The sequence below is a fragment of the Rhinatrema bivittatum genome, chromosome 3, assembly GCF_901001135.1.
Source record: "Rhinatrema bivittatum chromosome 3, aRhiBiv1.1, whole genome shotgun sequence".
Classification (NCBI taxonomy): Eukaryota; Metazoa; Chordata; class Amphibia; order Gymnophiona; family Rhinatrematidae; genus Rhinatrema; species Rhinatrema bivittatum.
In genome coordinates, this window is record NC_042617.1 from 10122698 (window position 1) to 10139728 (window position 17031).

At 52.0% G+C, this 17031-nt stretch overlaps 1 protein-coding gene across 2 annotated transcripts in view; it reads left to right on the forward strand.

The window, feature by feature from the left end:
- Positions 1-17031, forward strand: part of LOC115086687 — a 137603-nt gene that overhangs the window by 87382 nt on the left and 33190 nt on the right. For both annotated transcript variants that reach the window (XM_029592886.1, XM_029592884.1), the window contains exons 11-14: positions 3715-3859; positions 4884-5044; positions 8050-8207; positions 16627-16795. In XM_029592886.1, coding sequence (XP_029448746.1) covers positions 3715-3859; positions 4884-5044; positions 8050-8207; positions 16627-16795 — 633 coding nt within the window. The remainder of the gene's footprint in view (positions 1-3714; positions 3860-4883; positions 5045-8049; positions 8208-16626; positions 16796-17031) is intronic.

Genomic DNA, 17031 nt, shown 5'->3' on the forward strand with positions numbered 1-17031 from the left:
CACAGGCTCTGTATCCCTGCTCCCATCCCCTGATCCCTCCAGTCCTAGAGGTCACAGGCTCTGTATCCCTGCTCCCATCCCCTGATCCCTCCAGTCCTAGAGGTGATGGGCTCTCTATCCCTGCACCCATTCCCTGAACCCTCCAGTCCTAGAGGTGACAGGCTCTGTATCCCTGCACCCATCCCCTGATCCCTCCAGTCCTAGAGGTGACGGGCTCTGTATCCCTGCTCCCATCCCCTGATCCCTCCAGTCCTAGAGGTGACAGGCTCTGTATCCCTGCTCCCATCCCCTGATCCCTCCAGTCCTAGAGGTGACAGGCTCTGTATCCCTGCACCCATCCCCTGCACCCATCCCCTGATCCCTCCAGTCCTAGAGGTGACGGGCTCTGTATCCCTGCTCCCATCCCCTGATCCCTCCAGTCCTAGAGGTGACAGGCTCTGTATCCCTGCTCCCATCCCCTGATCCCTCCAGTCCTAGAGGTGACAGGCTCTGTATCCCTGCACCCATCCCCTGATCCCTCCAGTCCTAGAGGTGACGGGCTCTGTATCCCTGCTCCCATCCCCTGATCCCTCCAGTCCTAGAGGTGACAGGCTCTGTATCCCTGCTCCCATCCCCTGATCCCTCCAGTCCTAGAGGTGACAGGCTCTGTATCCCTGCACCCATCCCCTGCACCCATCCCCTGATCCCTCCAGTCCTAGAGGTGATGGGCTCTGTATCCCTGCTCCCATCCCCTGATCCCTCCAGTCCTAGAGGTGACAGGCTCTCTATCCCTGCGCCCATCCCCTGATCCCTCCAGTCCTAGAGGTGACAGGCTCTGTATCCCTGCTCCCATCCCCTGATCCCTCCAGTCCTAGAGGTGACAGGCTCTGTATCCCTGCGCCCATCCCCTGATCCCTCCAGTCCTAGAGGTGACAGGCTCTGTATCCCTGCTCCCATCCCCTGATCCCTCCAGTCCTAGAGGTGATGGGCTCTCTATCCCTGCACCCATTCCCTGAACCCTCCAGTCCTAGAGGTGACAGGCTCTGTATCCCTGCACCCATCCCCTGATCCCTCCCTTCCTAGAGGTGACAGGCTCTGTTTCCCTGCACCCATCCCCTGATCCCTCCAGTCCTAGAGGTGACAGGCTCTGTATCCCTGCTCCCATCCCCTGATCCCTCCAGTCCTAGAGGTGACAGGCTCTGTATCCCTGCTCCCATCCCCTGATCCCTCCAGTCCTAGAGGTGACAGGCTCTGTATCCCTGCCCCCATCCCCTGATTCCTCCAGTCCTAGAGGAGACAGGCTCTGTATCCCTGCTCCCATCCCCTGATCCCTCCAGTCCTAGAGGTGACAGGCTCTGTATCCCTGCACCCATCCTCTGATCCCTGCAGTCCTAGAGGTGACGGGCTCTGTATCCCTGCTCCCATCCCCTGATCCCTCCAGTCCTAGAGGTGACAGGCTCTGTATCTCTGCTCCCATCCCCTGATCCCTCCAGTCCTAGAGGTGACAGGCTCTGTATCCCTGCACCCATCCCCTGCACCCATCCCCTGATCCCTCCAGTCCTAGAGGTGACGGGCTCTGTATCCCTGCTCCCATCCCCTGATCCCTCCAGTCCTAGAGGTGACAGGCTCTGTATCCCTGCTCCCATCCCCTGATCCCTCCAGTCCTAGAGGTGACAGGCTCTGTATCCCTGCGCCCATCCCCTGATCCCTCCAGTCCTAGAGGTGACAGGCTCTGTATCCCTGCGCCCATCCCCTGATCCCTCCAGTCCTAGAGGTGACAGGCTCTGTATCCCTGCTCCCATCCCCTGATCCCTCCAGTCCTAGAGGTGACAGGCTCTGTATCCCTGCACCCATCCCCTGCACCCATCCCCTGATCCCTCCAGTCCTAGAGGTGACGGGCTCTGTATCCCTGCTCCCATCCCCTGATCCCTCCAGTCCTAGAGGTGACAGGCTCTGTATCCCTGCTCCCATCCCCTGATCCCTCCAGTCCTAGAGGTGACAGGCTCTGTATCCCTGCGCCCATCCCCTGATCCCTCCAGTCCTAGAGGTGACAGGCTCTCTATCCCTGCGCCCATCCCCTGATCCCTCCAGTCCTAGAGGTGACAGGCTCTGTATCCCTGCTCCCATCCCCTGATCCCTCCAGTCCTAGAGGTGACAGGCTCTGTATCCCTGCGCCCATCCCCTGATCCCTCCAGTCCTAGAGGTGACAGGCTCTGTATCCCTGCTCCCATCCCCTGATCCCTCCAGTCCTAGAGGTGACAGGCTCTGTATCCCTGCTCCCATCCCCTGATCCCTCCAGTCCTAGAGGTGACAGGCTCTGTATCCCTGCTCCCATCCCCTGATCTCTCCAGTCCTAGAGGTGACAGGCTCTGTATCCCTGCTCCCATCCCCTGATCCCTCCAGTCCTAGAGGTGACAGGCTCTCTATCCCTGCACCCATTCCCTGAACCCTCCAGTCCTAGAGGTGACAGGCTCTGTATCCCTGCACCCATCCCCTGATCCCTCCCTTCCTAGAGGTGACAGGCTCTGTTTCCCTGCACCCATCCCCTGATCCCTCCAGTCCTAGAGGTGACAGGCTCTGTATCCCTGCTCCCATCCCCTGATCCCTCCAGTCCTAGAGGTGACAGGCTCTGTATCCCTGCTCCCATCCCCTGATCCCTCCAGTCCTAGAGGTGACAGGCTCTGTATCCCTGCCCCCATCCCCTGATTCCTCCAGTCCTAGAGGAGACAGGCTCTGTATCCCTGCTCCCATCCCCTGATCCCTCCAGTCCTAGAGGTGACAGGCTCTGTATCCCTGCACCCATCCTCTGATCCCTCCAGTCCTAGAGGTGACAGGCTCTGTATCCTTGCACCCATCCTCTGATCCCTGCAGTCCTAGAGGTGACGGGCTCTGTATCCCTGCTCCCATCCCCTGATCCCTCCAGTCCTAGAGGTGACAGGCTCTGTATCTCTGCTCCCATCCCCTGATCCCTCCAGTCCTAGAGGTGACAGGCTCTGTATCCCTGCCCCCATCCCCTGATCCCTCCAGTCCTAGAGGTGACGGGCTCTGTATCCCTGCACCCATCCCCTGATCCCTCCAGTCCTAGAGGTGACGGGCTCTGTATCCCTGCTCCCATCCCCTGATCCCTCCAGTCCTAGAGGTGACGGGCTCTGTATCCCTGCTCCCATCCCCTGATCCCTCCAGTCCTAGAGGTGACAGGCTCTGTATCCCTGCGCCCATCCCCTGATCCCTCCAGTCCTAGAGGTGACAGGCTCTGTATCCCTGCGCCCATCCCCTAATCCCTCCAGTCCTAGAGGTGACAGGCTCTGTGACCCTGCCCCCATCCCCTGATCCCTCCAGTCCTAGAGGAGACAGGCTCTGTATCCCTGCTCCCATCCGCTGATCCCTCCAGTCCTAGAGGTGACAGGCTCTGTATCCCTGCTCCCATCCCCTGATCCCTCCAGTCCTAGAGGTGACAGGCTCTGTATCCCTGCGCCCATCCCCTGATCCCTCCAGTCCTAGAGGTGACAGGCTCTGTATCCCTGCGCCCATCCCCTAATCCCTCCAGTCCTAGAGGTGACAGGCTCTGTGACCCTGCCCCCATCCCCTGATCCCTCCAGTCCTAGAGGAGACAGGCTCTGTATCCCTGCTCCCATCCGCTGATCCCTCCAGTCCTAGAGATGATGGGTTCTCTATCCTGAGACTTCTAGTCCCTGCAGGGGTTTTGAAACTGTTTGTTTCTCTTTTTTATTGCAGAGAAGGATTGGACCCAGGTTCCGTTATGAAGACACCCTCCATGGTTGCCAGTGATTTTATGCCTTGCAGCGATGTTGTCTCCTCAGGTCCTGTCTCTGGTGCTCGCCCCGCGCGGCGCGTGAAGGGAAGCAGAGCCTGGCATGGCGTGAGTGCCTTTGTCCGTTATGGTGAATCAGTCTTGTGAAATCCTCCCTCTCTGAATATGTGCGCACTGAGCCACAACAGGCGGAGGCTTGGGAAATTTGCAGAGGTGAAATAATATTTTGTCCTGCAGAGGTGATGAGGTGGCTCCAGGTCAACGGGGCAGGCTGAGTCAGTCCTGGTTTTACTCCAGTTCATCAAGGGACTTTTAGTTCCTGCTTTCCTTAATGAAGCTGGAACCACCCGCCTGTAGATAAAACCAGGAGTGGCCCAAAGCTGTTGGTTAAGCTTTGTCGTGTGTTCTTGTGGAGTATCAGATAATGGAGCAGCCTCTCCGGCGCAGGGTCGCACCGCCTTGCATAGACTTCACCCATCCGGTGCTTTATTTCTACCTGCAGTCTCTTCCCTACCTCTCTGAGGAATTAATCTAATGCAAACCCAGCTCTGCTTTTCAGGATATTCACAATGAATATTGCAGCGCTCCAGTGGGGCATAGGTCCAGCTAAAGACCCAGGTTAAGAAGGAGCTGCTGGCTATCCTGGGAGCCCGGCCTGTATTCACCTGTGTTTCATGCATGTCTGACAGAATTTAAAAACAAAACGTGAAGCCTTTAAGCAAAGCCAACATCCAGCCTCCTGCAGTCTTCAGCACAGGCTGGGACCCTTCTCAAATGACGGATGTCCAACCTCCTCTCCGAACAGCTCTTACACTGGGCCAGAAGAAGGTGGCAGAGTCCGCGGGGACTCTCGGCCTCCTCCAGCACCAACGGGAGCACCAGGATTTACGTAGAAAAGACATTCTTACTGCCCTGCTATTGGGCACTGCCTCAGGGCATGGGCTCTGGGTGCTGTAGGCGTCTGACACACAGTCATAGGATGGCCCTCCGGAAATCACAAGGCTTGATTTTTCTCCACCATTTCACAGTAGCAGCCCTAGGCTCAGTAATAAAGGCTGAAGGGTGGTGAGACCTCCTGGGGCAGGGCTCGGTGATGAGGAGGGACCTACACGTTCTGTATTGTGTGTTCTAGGTTCTGACCCCTGATGGGAGCGAGAGTTCCAGGGCTCCGTGTTCCTCGCCGCCTCCGGATCCCCAGGGCAATGTCCCAAAGTCTCTGCTGATGGACAAGCTGCTCACAGCTCTGGAAGGAAAGCGAGACACGGGATGTGCGTTCCTGCATTACCTCATCAGGTACCTGCTCTGTTCCCTTCCTAGCAACGGGCGGGTTTCAGAGAGCAGAGGACCCATGCCCGCGCAGTCACGCCCTCTCTCTTTCTCTCTGGGTTTCAGAGAGCAGAGGACCCATCCCCGCGCAGTCACGCCCTCTCTCTTTCTCTCTGGGTTTCAGAGAGCAGAGGACCCATGCCCGCGCAGTCACGCTCTCTCTCTTTCTCTCTGGGTTTCAGAGAGCAGAGGACCCATGCCCGCGCAGTCACGCTCTCTCTCTTTCTCTCTGGGTTTCAGAGAGCAGAGGACCCATGCCCGCGCAGTCACGCTTTCTCTCTTTCTCTCTGGGTTTCAGAGAGCAGAGGACCCATCCCCGCGCAGTCACTCCGTCTCTCTTTCTCTCTGGGTTTCAGAGCGCCGAGGACCCATGCCCGCGCAGTCACGCCCTCTCTCTTTCTCTCTGGGTTTCAGTGCTGAGGACCCATGCCCGCGCAGTCACGCTCTCTCTCTTTATCTCTGGGTTTCAGTGCTGAGGACCCATGCCCGCGCAGTCACGCTCTCTCTCTTTCTCTCTGGGTTTCAGAGAGCAGAGGACCCATGCCCGCGCAGTCACGCTCTCTCTCTTTCTCTCTGGGTTTCAGAGAGCAGAGGACCCATCCACGCGCAGTCACGCTCTCTCTCTTTCTCTCTGGGTTTCAGAGCGCCAAGGACCCATGCCCGCGCAGTCACGCCCTCTCTCTTTCTCTCTGGGTTTCAGTGCCGAGGACCCATGCCCGCGCAGTCACGCTCTCTCTCTTTCTCTCTGGGTTTCAGTGCCGAGGACCCATGCCCGCGCAGTCACGCTCTCTCTCTCTGGGTTTCAGTGCTGAGGACCCATGCCCGCGCAGTCACGCTCTCTCTATCTCTGGGTTTCAGTGCCGAGGACCCATGCCCGCGCAGTCACGCCCTCTCTCTTTATCTCTGGGTTTCAGTGCCGAGGACCCATGCCCGTGCAGTCACGCCCTCTCTCTTTATCTCTGGGTTTCAGTGCTGAGGACCCATGCCCGCGCAGTCACGCCCTCTCTCTTTCTCTCTGGGTTTCAGTGCTGAGGACCCATGCCCGCGCAGTCACGCCCTCTCTCTTTATCTCTGGGTTTCAGTGCTGAGGACCCATGCCCGCGCAGTCACGCTCTCTCTCTTTCTCTCTGGGTTTCAGTGCTGAGGACCCATGCCCGCGCAGTCACGCTCTCTCTCTTTCTCTCTGGGTTTCAGTGCTGAGGACCCATGCCCGCGCAGTCACCTCTCTCTCTTTCTCTCTGGGTTTCAGTGCTGAGGACCCATGCCCGCGCAGTCACGCTCTCTCTCTTTCTCTCTGGGTTTCAGTGCTGAGGACCCATGCCCGCGCAGTCACGCTCTCTCTCTTTCTCTCTGGGTTTCAGTGCCGAGGACCCATGCCCGCGCAGTCACGCTCTCTTTCTCCCTGGGTTTCAGTGCTGAGGACCCATGCCCGCGCAGTCACGCTCTCTCTCTTTATCCCTGGGTTTCAGTGCTGAGGACCCATGCCCGCGCAGTCACGCTCTCTCTCTGGGTTTCAGTGCTGAGGACCCATGCCCGCGCAGTCACGCTCTCTCTCTCTCTCTCTGGGTTTCAGTGCTGAGGACCCATGCCCGCGCAGTCACGCTCTCTCTCTCTGGGTTTCAGTGCTGAGGACCCATGCCCGCGCAGTCACGCTCTCTCTCTTTCTCTCTGGGTTTCAGTGCTGAGGACCCATGCCCGCGCAGTCACGCTCTCTCTCTTTCTCTCTGGGTTTGAGAACGCAGAGGACCCATGCCCGCGCAGTCACGCTCTCTCTCTTTCTCTCTGGGTTTCAGTGCTGAGGACCCATGCCCGCGCAGTCACGCTCTCTCTCTTTCTCTCTGGGTTTCAGTGCTGAGGACCCATGCCCGCGCAGTCACGCTCTCTCTCTTTCTCTCTGGGTTTCAGTGCTGAGGACCCATGCCCGCGCAGTCACGCTCTCTCTCTTTCTCTCTGGGTTTCAGTGCTGAGGACCCATGCCCGCGCAGTCACGCTCTCTCTCTTTCTCTCTGGGTTTCAGTGCTGAGGACCCATGCCCGCGCAGTCACGCTCTCTCTCTTTCTCTCTGGGTTTCAGTGCTGAGGACCCATGCCCGCGCAGTCACGCTCTCTCTCTTTCTCTCTGGGTTTCAGTGCTGAGGACCCATGCCCGCGCAGTCACGCTCTCTCTCTCTCTCTGGGTTTCAGTGCTGAGGACCCATGCCCGCGCAGTCACGCTCTCTCTCTTTCTCTCTGGGTTTCAGTGCTGAGGACCCATGCCCGCGCAGTCACGCTCTCTCTCTTTCTCTCTGGGTTTCAGTGCTGAGGACCCATGCCCGCGCAGTCACGCTCTCTCTCTCTCTCTCTGGGTTTCAGTGCTGAGGACCCATGCCCGCGCAGTCACGCGCTCTCTCTTTCTCTCTGGGTTTCAGTGCTGAGGACCCATGCCCGCGCAGTCACGCTCTCTCTCTTTCTCTCTGGGTTTCAGTGCTGAGGACCCATGCCCGCGCAGTCACGCTCTCTCTCTTTCTCTCTGGGTTTGAGAACGCAGAGGACCCATGCCCGCGCAGTCACGCCCTCTCTCTTTCTCTCTGGGTTTCAGTGCTGAGGACCCATGCCCGCGCAGTCACGCTCTCTCTCTTTCTCTCTGGGTTTCAGTGCTGAGGACCCATGCCCGCGCAGTCACGCTCTCTCTCTTTCTCTCTGGGTTTGAGAACGCAGAGGACCCATGCCCGCGCAGTCACGCTCTCTCTCTTTCTCTCTGGGTTTGAGAACGCAGAGGACCCATGCCCGCGCAGTCACGCTCTCTCTCTCTTTCTCTCTGGGTTTGAGAACGCAGAGGACCCATGCCCGCGCAGTCACGCTCTCTCTCTCTCTCTCTGGGTTTCAGTGCTGAGGACCCATGCCCGCGCAGTCACGCTCTGTCTCTTTCTCTCTGGGTTTGAGAACGCAGAGGACCCATCCCCGCACAGTCACGCTCTCTCTCTTTCTCTTTAGGTTTGAGAGTGCTGACAAAACCCACGCTTTTCTGCTATGGAGGGACCTGGAAGAGCTGAAGGCAGCGGTGGCCAGGCAGGCAGACCGGCATTACTTACAGCGCTTCGCTTGGGGGATCTTCAACACGTACCTGCTACCTAACTCTGCCTGCAGTGTGGGTGAGGTCATGCTCGGTTACCAAGAGACAGCAGGGAACTCAGGATGGGCCTGGGTCCTTTCAGCCAACAAAACGAGGCTGCATGGGCTGGTATTGGTGCTTCAGGCTGAGGTCTGGACAAACATGGCCCAGGATACTGAGAGGTTTCAGGAGTACTGGGATTTTAATGTCTTTATTGAAGGGGAATTCCAGGTTCCCAATACAAACTGGATTAGTCACTTGTTAGGTGAACATGTTCTTGTGTCCTTACAATGTTTTGCATTCAAAAGTGTCTTGAGCTAGGCCATCTTGAAGATGACTCCAAGCAGCCATTTTATCTGTACTGCGGAGCAGTTAGTGATGTCAGCATATCCCCCGCTGGACACGATGACATCACAAAATGGCTGCTCTGAGAAGCAGCAGTTTAGCACACTTGCAGGCGTCCAGTGCCGAGAACCTTGACCGGTCAGTCAGGCCTTTTCATCAGGTTGGACTTATTCCAACATGAGAGTTTTTCTGCAGCCAAAAGAGTAAGCTAGAGATGACCCCCCCGGGCAATAGGATGGTCTTCCATAAGTAACTATGTCTTCTAATGAATTTCCTCTCACCAGAGAAATGCACTTATTATGAAGCATACCCTAGTTTCTCACTCACAGAGGTCTTATAATAACCAAGGATCTTGGGAGGGGAGGGTCATGTCTGTTAGCCCAGCAATTTGATTGGCTCTTTCTAATCATGATTGGCAGAGCTGGTGTTAGGGGATGGTAAGTGATAAAGACTTAGATGTTTCCCAGTCAGTGCAATCGGCTGTTTTGCACCAGCCAGCAAACATGATTGGGCTAGGAAGGACCAACGCGCTCTCTGCTAACAGCACTGCTGGCCCTCCGTTTTCAGTGGCACTCTCTCCCCCTCTGTCCTCCACTCTCCCAAACCCTGCACCTCCCACTCCCCACCACCTCCGTGGCCTGCCCCGAGGATGTAAAGGATGGGGTTCCTGAGTCTTCTGTAACCATCCCAGGACCTGTCACCCCTTGCACCTCTTGCCCTGTGCTTGCAACATTTCATTGCTGGCAGGGGATCGGAGAGGAGTCCAACTCAGGGCTGCCAGTCCCTTAAAAAAAACTCTAACTTTCTTGCTGCGCACAGATTGCCGGACTGGGGGTAGCCCTCTGAACTTAAATCCAGGCTTTTTTTTCTATGCAGTGCTCACAGTCCCTTTCCACGCCCTTCCTTTCTGGCTCCTCCTGGCAGCAGATGGACCTGGAAGAGGTGCACGGCTGAGTCTCAGCTGCGCTTTTCAGTGTAGGCTGGCGGCGAGAGAGCTGAAAGACAGATTTACAGGCAGACTAATGTAAAACACAAACAGGAGCTGCACATGAATATAGCAACAGCTGGCAACTCGGATCCAACCTCAGAAGCCTGTGTCAAACCTTTCTGGGCCCCCTGTGTCCTAAGAAGCCTGGCCAAGCTGAAGACTAATTTCGACTGGTTTTTTGTTTTTTTTTTAATGAGGAGGGACTTGCTCATGTTGGACCTCTGGCTGATGCTTAGAACTTGCCTTAGGATTAGAAGCGATAGCCACCTCATGCAGGTTCCCACCCCTGCCACAGCGGACATGGAAATATAGCCCAGAACTACAACCCCATGCATACAGGACTCGTCTGCGTGAGGCAACAGACAACCCCGCTGTTGTGCTCTGTGCGATGTGCAAGAGATGATGCTCACTGTGCAGCACGATAAGCCTCTAGTGAGCATAATCCAAACTTTCCTGGGACATCTCCTGAACCGTAAGCGGCGTGCGTTAGCGGAAAGAGGCTCTAAGGGTGAGTCTGAATGGCCGCGCGCTCTCCTGGGTGCCAGAATCATAGTCTAAATTCTCCAGCAGCTGGAGCTCAGCATTTTATGGACTCTGTCCTGCTTGACATATGTATAATGCACTAAGGGAAAAATGTAGTTCAATAGGTTCCCTATATCTATGCAAAGTCACAATTAAGGGAGCCCTCTATATCAATATCAACTCACACAATATCACACTTCACATTCATACTAACACATCACACATTTAAAAATATTATCACATTTAATATTCAACAATACTTAATAACATGTGCAAAACAACATTTAAACAGCACTGTATATGATTTTATAATGTTTTTCAACAAAGACAAAGCTTAATAATGTGTGCAAGAAACAGCACTACTTAATAACATGTGCAAAAATCAGCTTATAAATAGCATTAAATTAACATATATTTCAAATTTATTCACAGGACACTGGGAAATAAACCAATATATTAGCTCAAAAAATCTCCTTTTTCAATCATGATCGGTATGCAGTGACCAAAAATGATTTAGCATAGTCCATTGGACTCCTTTAGGACCAATCCAACAAACGATCCTTGTTTCACCCGTTTTTGGCGGGCTTCCTCAGGGATAGTTCACGCCAAATCCCTCACTCTATAATTTCGCTTAAAGATAAACAAAAAAACCAAAATACAATAAAGTATCCAATACTATTCATGTTTTCAGAAGAATTCAACCAAAGGTGCTTACCTCCTATATAATTCACCCTCTCACTTCTACGGTCTCCTGTTCAATAATAACGCGATACTTTTCACAAACGTTTAATGGCTTCAAACAGCACTTCAAACAAGAAAACTCTTTCAAATCATTTTCTCCAGTTGCTTATACTGCAACCAAAAATATAGATTAACTTTTACAAGTATTGAGGACACACAACGCCATTAATCAACTTGCTCCCTTCTCGACTGCATACTCACATTTAAAACAGGAACTGACGACACTTCCCGCAGGTAATGTGATCCACTACACATAGCTCATTACTTGTTTGACAAACAAGTTAAATTGGAATTTGGTGGGGATTTATCTTCGGCTTTGAGACGCATGGAACAAAAATTTATTCATGATTGGAACACAAGTTCCCCAAATGGATTGAATGGCCCGATTGAGTGGGTAGCCTTTCTTTAATTAATGAAATATTGACAATGGGTTTTGTCATCTGAGAGATAATTGGAATTGAGGTAATATTGATGGTAATATAAAAGTAATGAGCTATGTGTAGTGGATCACATTACCTGCGGGAATTGTCGTCAGTTCAGACTGTTTTAAATGTGAGTATGCAGTCGAGAAGGGAGCAAGTTGATTAATGGCGTTGTGTGTCCTCAATACTTGTAAAAGTTAATCTATATTTTTGGTTGCAGTATAAGCAACTGGAGAAAATGATTTGAAAGAGTTTTCTTGTTTGAAGTGCTGTTTGAAGCCATTAAACGTTTGTGAAAAGTATCGCGTTATTACTGAACAGGAGACCGTAGAAGTGAGAGGGTGAATTATATAGGAGGTAAGCACCTTTGGTTGAATTCTTCTGAAAACATGAATAGTATTGGATACTTTATTGTATTTTGGTTTTTTTGTTTATCTTTAAGCGAAATTATAGAGTGAGGGATTTGGCGTGAACTATCCCTGAGGAAGCCCGCCAAAAATGGGTGAAACAAGGATCGTTTGTTGGATTGGTCCTAAAGGAGTCCAATGGACTATGCTAAATCATTTTTGGTCACTGCATACCGATCATGATTGAAAAAGGAGATTTTTTGAGCTAATGTATTGGTTTATTTCCCAGTGTCCTGTGAATAAATTTGAAATATATGTTAATTTAATGCTATTTATAAGCTGATTTTTGCACGTTATTAAGTAGTGCTGTTTCTTGCACACATTATTAAGCTTTGTCTTTGTTGAAAAACATTATAAAATCATATACAGTGCTGTTTAAATGTTGTTTTGCACATGTTATTAAGTATTGTTCAATATTAAATGTGATAATATTTTTAAATGTGTGATGTGTTAGTATGAATGTGAAGTGTGATTGTGCTAGATAGTATTGTGTGTCTAGATAGGTTTTTATGGTGTGGTCTCATTAATAAAAATACATTCACAGACATATTGTGTGAGTTGATATTGATATAGAGGGCTCCCTTAATTGTGACTCTGCTTGACATTAGAGCATAAGAACATAAGAATATGCCACACTGGTTCAGACCAAGGGTCCATCAAGCCCAGCATCCTGTTTCCAACAGAGGCCAAGCCAAGGGATGCACCACCATGCAGATTATAAAACAGTGGGGGAGAGGGAGGGTTTTATCCAATCAAACTGCTCAAGCAGCTGACATGCTGTGTCATTTCAGACTGTCGGGGGATTTTTTCCTGAAGCTCAAATATGCCACCCACCCAAATATTTATCATAAAGCAGCTCCCTACAAAATTCTTAGGTCCCCTAAGATAATACCTGGCCGTTTGGCAAATATCCAAGTGCAGGGGCAAGGTCCATGCTCAGCTGAGAAGAAGAACCTGAATAATCCGGGGGAATTAACAGCCTGCCCCCTGACCCCACCGGTGATCCTTGCCAAAGCTGAAATAAATGGAAGGATGTGCAGTTGTCGGCATCCTCTGTGGCTGTCCCGGCCCTCAGACAGGCACTGGGGGGGAGGGTGATTATCCTACGAGATGTTGTCCCAGGCGCATGGCCAATCCCTGAGCTCCTGCCACTGAGGGGCTCCTCAAACACCCTGTCCCATCTCTGCCCACGCTGCAAGGGCAGCTCCTGCCTCTTCTGCCTTCTCGCGGGTTAATTAACCTCTAGTGCTAAAGCTGACCCAGAGCTACCTCTGAGGCAGGAAAGGAGCCACCTCAGCCTGGCTGCCCGGAGTCCTCGTTCCCATGACAGGTAGCTTGCAGCGGCCTTATTTATATTCTCTACGAGAGCAGCGCTTGTATTGCAAGCAGGTCCGTCTGTTAGACTGATGAGTCAGTTGGAATTTAGAATGCAAATAAAAGGTTTCTTTCGAATGTTTTTTTTTTTTTTAATCTAATTAAATAGGTTCTGCAGTTTGAGCTGATGAGTCCTTGGCAGTAACTGAGTTTCATGGCCAAACCCAGCCAGGCTGGGGCTGCTGTGAAGGCAGCATTCACTGTCGCCTGGATGAGGGACTCTCAGCCACTGCACGACAGTGACATCTAGTGCCAAGCTCAGGGGGCACACGTGCCAGCTACAGCAGGAGCCGCAATCTGCGAGGACGAGGATTGCAGACTAGGGACAGGCTGATCCGGTCCTGGCTTTAGCTCAGGGCATGCATGGTGGGCTTGCAGCTCTGGTTTTCTGAGGAGAAAACCAAATGTACAAATCAGGAGTTTGCCGCAAACAATTCAGACATCAGCTCCAGGTGCCGCCTTCTCTGCAGCTCCTTCCCTCTCTCTGTGACCTCTGTGCATTGGGCAAGTGGGGGTTAGGTTAGGAGACGGTGAACTTGGGCCTGGGAGACTGGGCTGCAGGAACGATTCTCAAAGCCTTGCGTTTAGGAAAAAACTATGAGTGTGCTTTGTGCCACTTCTGGACATTGTAAATGAAATAGACTTAGTTTTTGGGTACTTGCCAGGTTCTTATGGCCTGGTTTGGCCTCTGTTGGAAACAGGATGCTGGGCTTGATGGACCCTTGGTCTGACCCAGCATGGCATGTTCTTATGTTCTTATCCAAATCTCAAAAGAAAAAATTTATTGCAGGATGCAAATCCACCGGAAAACACCAGAAGGACTAAAAAGAAACAAACAGACCCATAAACAAACAAAATACAAACCAAGAACCTACCTCAATAAATCAAAGCATCAGCTTACTAAGCAGAGCATTCTCACCACTTTGACTAATGTTCCACCATGACGTCGGATTACACAAACGCCTCCTCCTTCACGTCTGCTTTAACCATACCTCAATATTTAAATCAACCAATCCAAACACTTCAGACATCTCTTGGAACAGCCACTCACGATTCACCCTCCACATAACAAGAGAAAAAGACTCCAAAAACGTCTCCTAGTCAGAGACCAAAATAAAGGGAAAATACTCCACCACAGCAAGAGTATAAAACTGGTCATCACGGGCTGAATGTCATCAGAAGAAAACCCCCCATTCAACCCCTTTGGTACCACAGAATCTAAAGGATAAATCCACTTCTGTTCAGATCTCAGCAACTGCTGAGTCAAATCCCCCCTATGAGTATGTGGACTTAAATGTTGCAAAGCAAAACAAAACACAAAACCGCAGGTCCTGTGACGAGTGTTCAACTGTAAGCCGATGGCAATGAGGGTGCATCGTGCAATGATGCTCAATAAGCCACGTCCTTAGAGATGGCTTGTTTACTGACATATACAAGTCCACATGGACATAGGACCACATCAACCCATTACTGGATTGACATGGAGCAGAGAAATGCAAGAAGTTCTTAGAAGAGGTCATAGGATGTGTGAAGACTGACAAAGTTAGTGAGAGTGCACAGACATCACACGATTCCCAGGGATGGATGATGCCCACCTCTCACCTCATCGCACATGCTAACTCAAGGAGGCAGACGAGACCAATTCATCTCCTAAACTCCTGGCCCATTTATATGGAAAGAGTGAGGGTTTTGAAAACACCCCAAACTCAGACAGAAATGACAAATGTGATTTAATAATTTTTACCACATTATGAGTTAACGGGGTGTGAGGAGGCACGCAAAGCACCCAACCCAAGGAAATCACTGGTTTCTTCATTAACGACCCGTTAATAAAGAAATCAGTGTGAACGACGTGAGCGTGAGCCCATCTTGCCGAGGCACAATTGATGCAACATCGTGGGAAGGGCCCTAAGGTTTGCGCCGACGGCGGGCGAACGAGTCTTGACATGAGCCAGACTATGACAAAGTCCAAAGGGCTGAGACTATGGCCACATCCGAAGAGCCAGACCAGGCTGAAGCTGGAGACGGACGTGGCACAAGCCTGAGGCTGAAGGCTGGAAGAAGACGAGACAAGACAAGCTGAAACAATTGCAAGGTGAAGGACCTGCTTGCTGAGGCAATCCTGGAACATCTGAGAAGCCCTTTTTTTAGGGCAATACGCTGTGATGTCATCCAAGGGCACTGTGGGCTTTTCCCACCGCAGGCCCTTTAAAAGAAGTGTCTTCGCGCACGCGTGCGCCTACAGAGAACTCAAGACGACTGCGGTTCTGGTGGCGTCCTGCCGCATGTGCAGTTTGGCGGTGTCCTGCTAAAGCCAAGCTCGCCGGCCTGAAGGCGAAACACGACAGCGATCACAAAAACGGGTCCTCTTATTTGCCCGCTTAATTACATTCTGTGGATACCCCCTGCTGCAAAAGAGATACACACATTAGCAGCGCCTGCTGTTTCACTTCCTGCAAGACACAGCATGGCCAGTGCAGCCAAAAAAGATGGCCGACAGGTACACCCTCCTTCAGCTATCGAAACTCAGAAAAGAGTTACAATCAGTTACCCACCGACTGTGATAGCCACAAATCTAAAAAAAAAAAAAAAAAGAAAAAAAAGCCAGCCGAGGTGTTTGAGCCACATATGAAAAAATAAATGTAAAAGAAACCTCATTGCCTCTCCACAACATGAAGGTAGTGTCGCCATATGAGGCCGGGGGCCAGTGACAAGCTGTACAAAAATTCAGCTTCAAAAGAAGACACATAAAGACATGCTACAGCGGGGGCTGAAAAAACTCACCCTGAAAGACAAAGAAATTGTTCTAATGAAGCTCAATCCACAGAAAGGAATGCCCAGGACAATTATTTAGAGCAGTGGTCCCCAACCCTGTCCTGGGGGCCCACCAGCCAGTCGGGTTTTCAGGATACTCACAATGAATATGCATGAGAGAACATTTGCATGTTATGGAGGCAGTGCCTGCAAATTTTCTCTCATGCATATTCAGTGTGGGTTTCCTGAAAACCCGACTGGCTGGTGGGCCCCCAGAACAGGGCTGGGGACCACTGGTCTAGAGCACCTCTGTATAGAGTCAATGTGACATGCTATAGAGAGAGATAGATAGATATATATACACATACCACTGTAAGAGGGGGCACTTTCAGCTCGGGGTGGGTTTGGGGAGGGGTTTACATTCACAGTCAGAGGAATTAAGTGCAAATTTGAGATGGCTGATGAATTTCTATCATTAGAACCAATGACAGGTACCAGCAAGAGGAGTTGGTTACTACAAGGCAGTAATAAAACCCCATTTCCTCAAGTCCCTTATCTGTCTTGATCAGACACTGAGCCTCTTTTGTAGATCTGTACAGTGCTGCGTACACCCGGTGGCGCAGTAGGAATGTAAGTGCATTACCCGGTTCCTTATGACATGAAGCCAGCTGGTAAAACCCAGCAAGGGCGGTTGCTGTGAGGGCTGGGGCCTAGCCAGGAGGAGAGCGGTTACAAACGTAGACATGTCCAGGCCACTCTGAATGGAAGCTCTTAGCACCACAGCCCGAAGGAGGCCGATTCTTGTCCTCCCTCCGTCCGTCCGTCTAGCATACTTCATAACACAAGGAAATGAAAAGACTATTTGCCCGTGGCCCTCAGCTCTGCCTCCTCCTGTCCCCCCCACAGGTCTGCGCTCGGATGCCTCGGCCTTCCTCCAGGACCTGCACGGTCTCCTGCGCTCCTGCCCCGCAGCGGAGACGGCGCTGGTCTTTGAGCCCGTGGCCCGGCGGGTCCTGGCTGTTCTCTGCGCAGCGTGGATCCGCCACCTCCGCCATGACGTCGCCCTGTTTCTGGAGTGAGTGATGGGAAGCGCGGCGTGAGGTTAAGGAAGAAGACAGACTGTGAACGACCCTGGGGACACCGCAAGCTTTGTTTTATTATAATATTATCCGTAATACCTGCCCTGTCTTTTAACTACATGGCGTATCACACGTTGTCACGTGCCAGTATAGGTTCCCGGAGCAGGGGCACGGAGCTGGCTGCTCTCCGGCGCTGGGTTACAGCTCTGTGCTTGGAACCAGAACTTTCTGG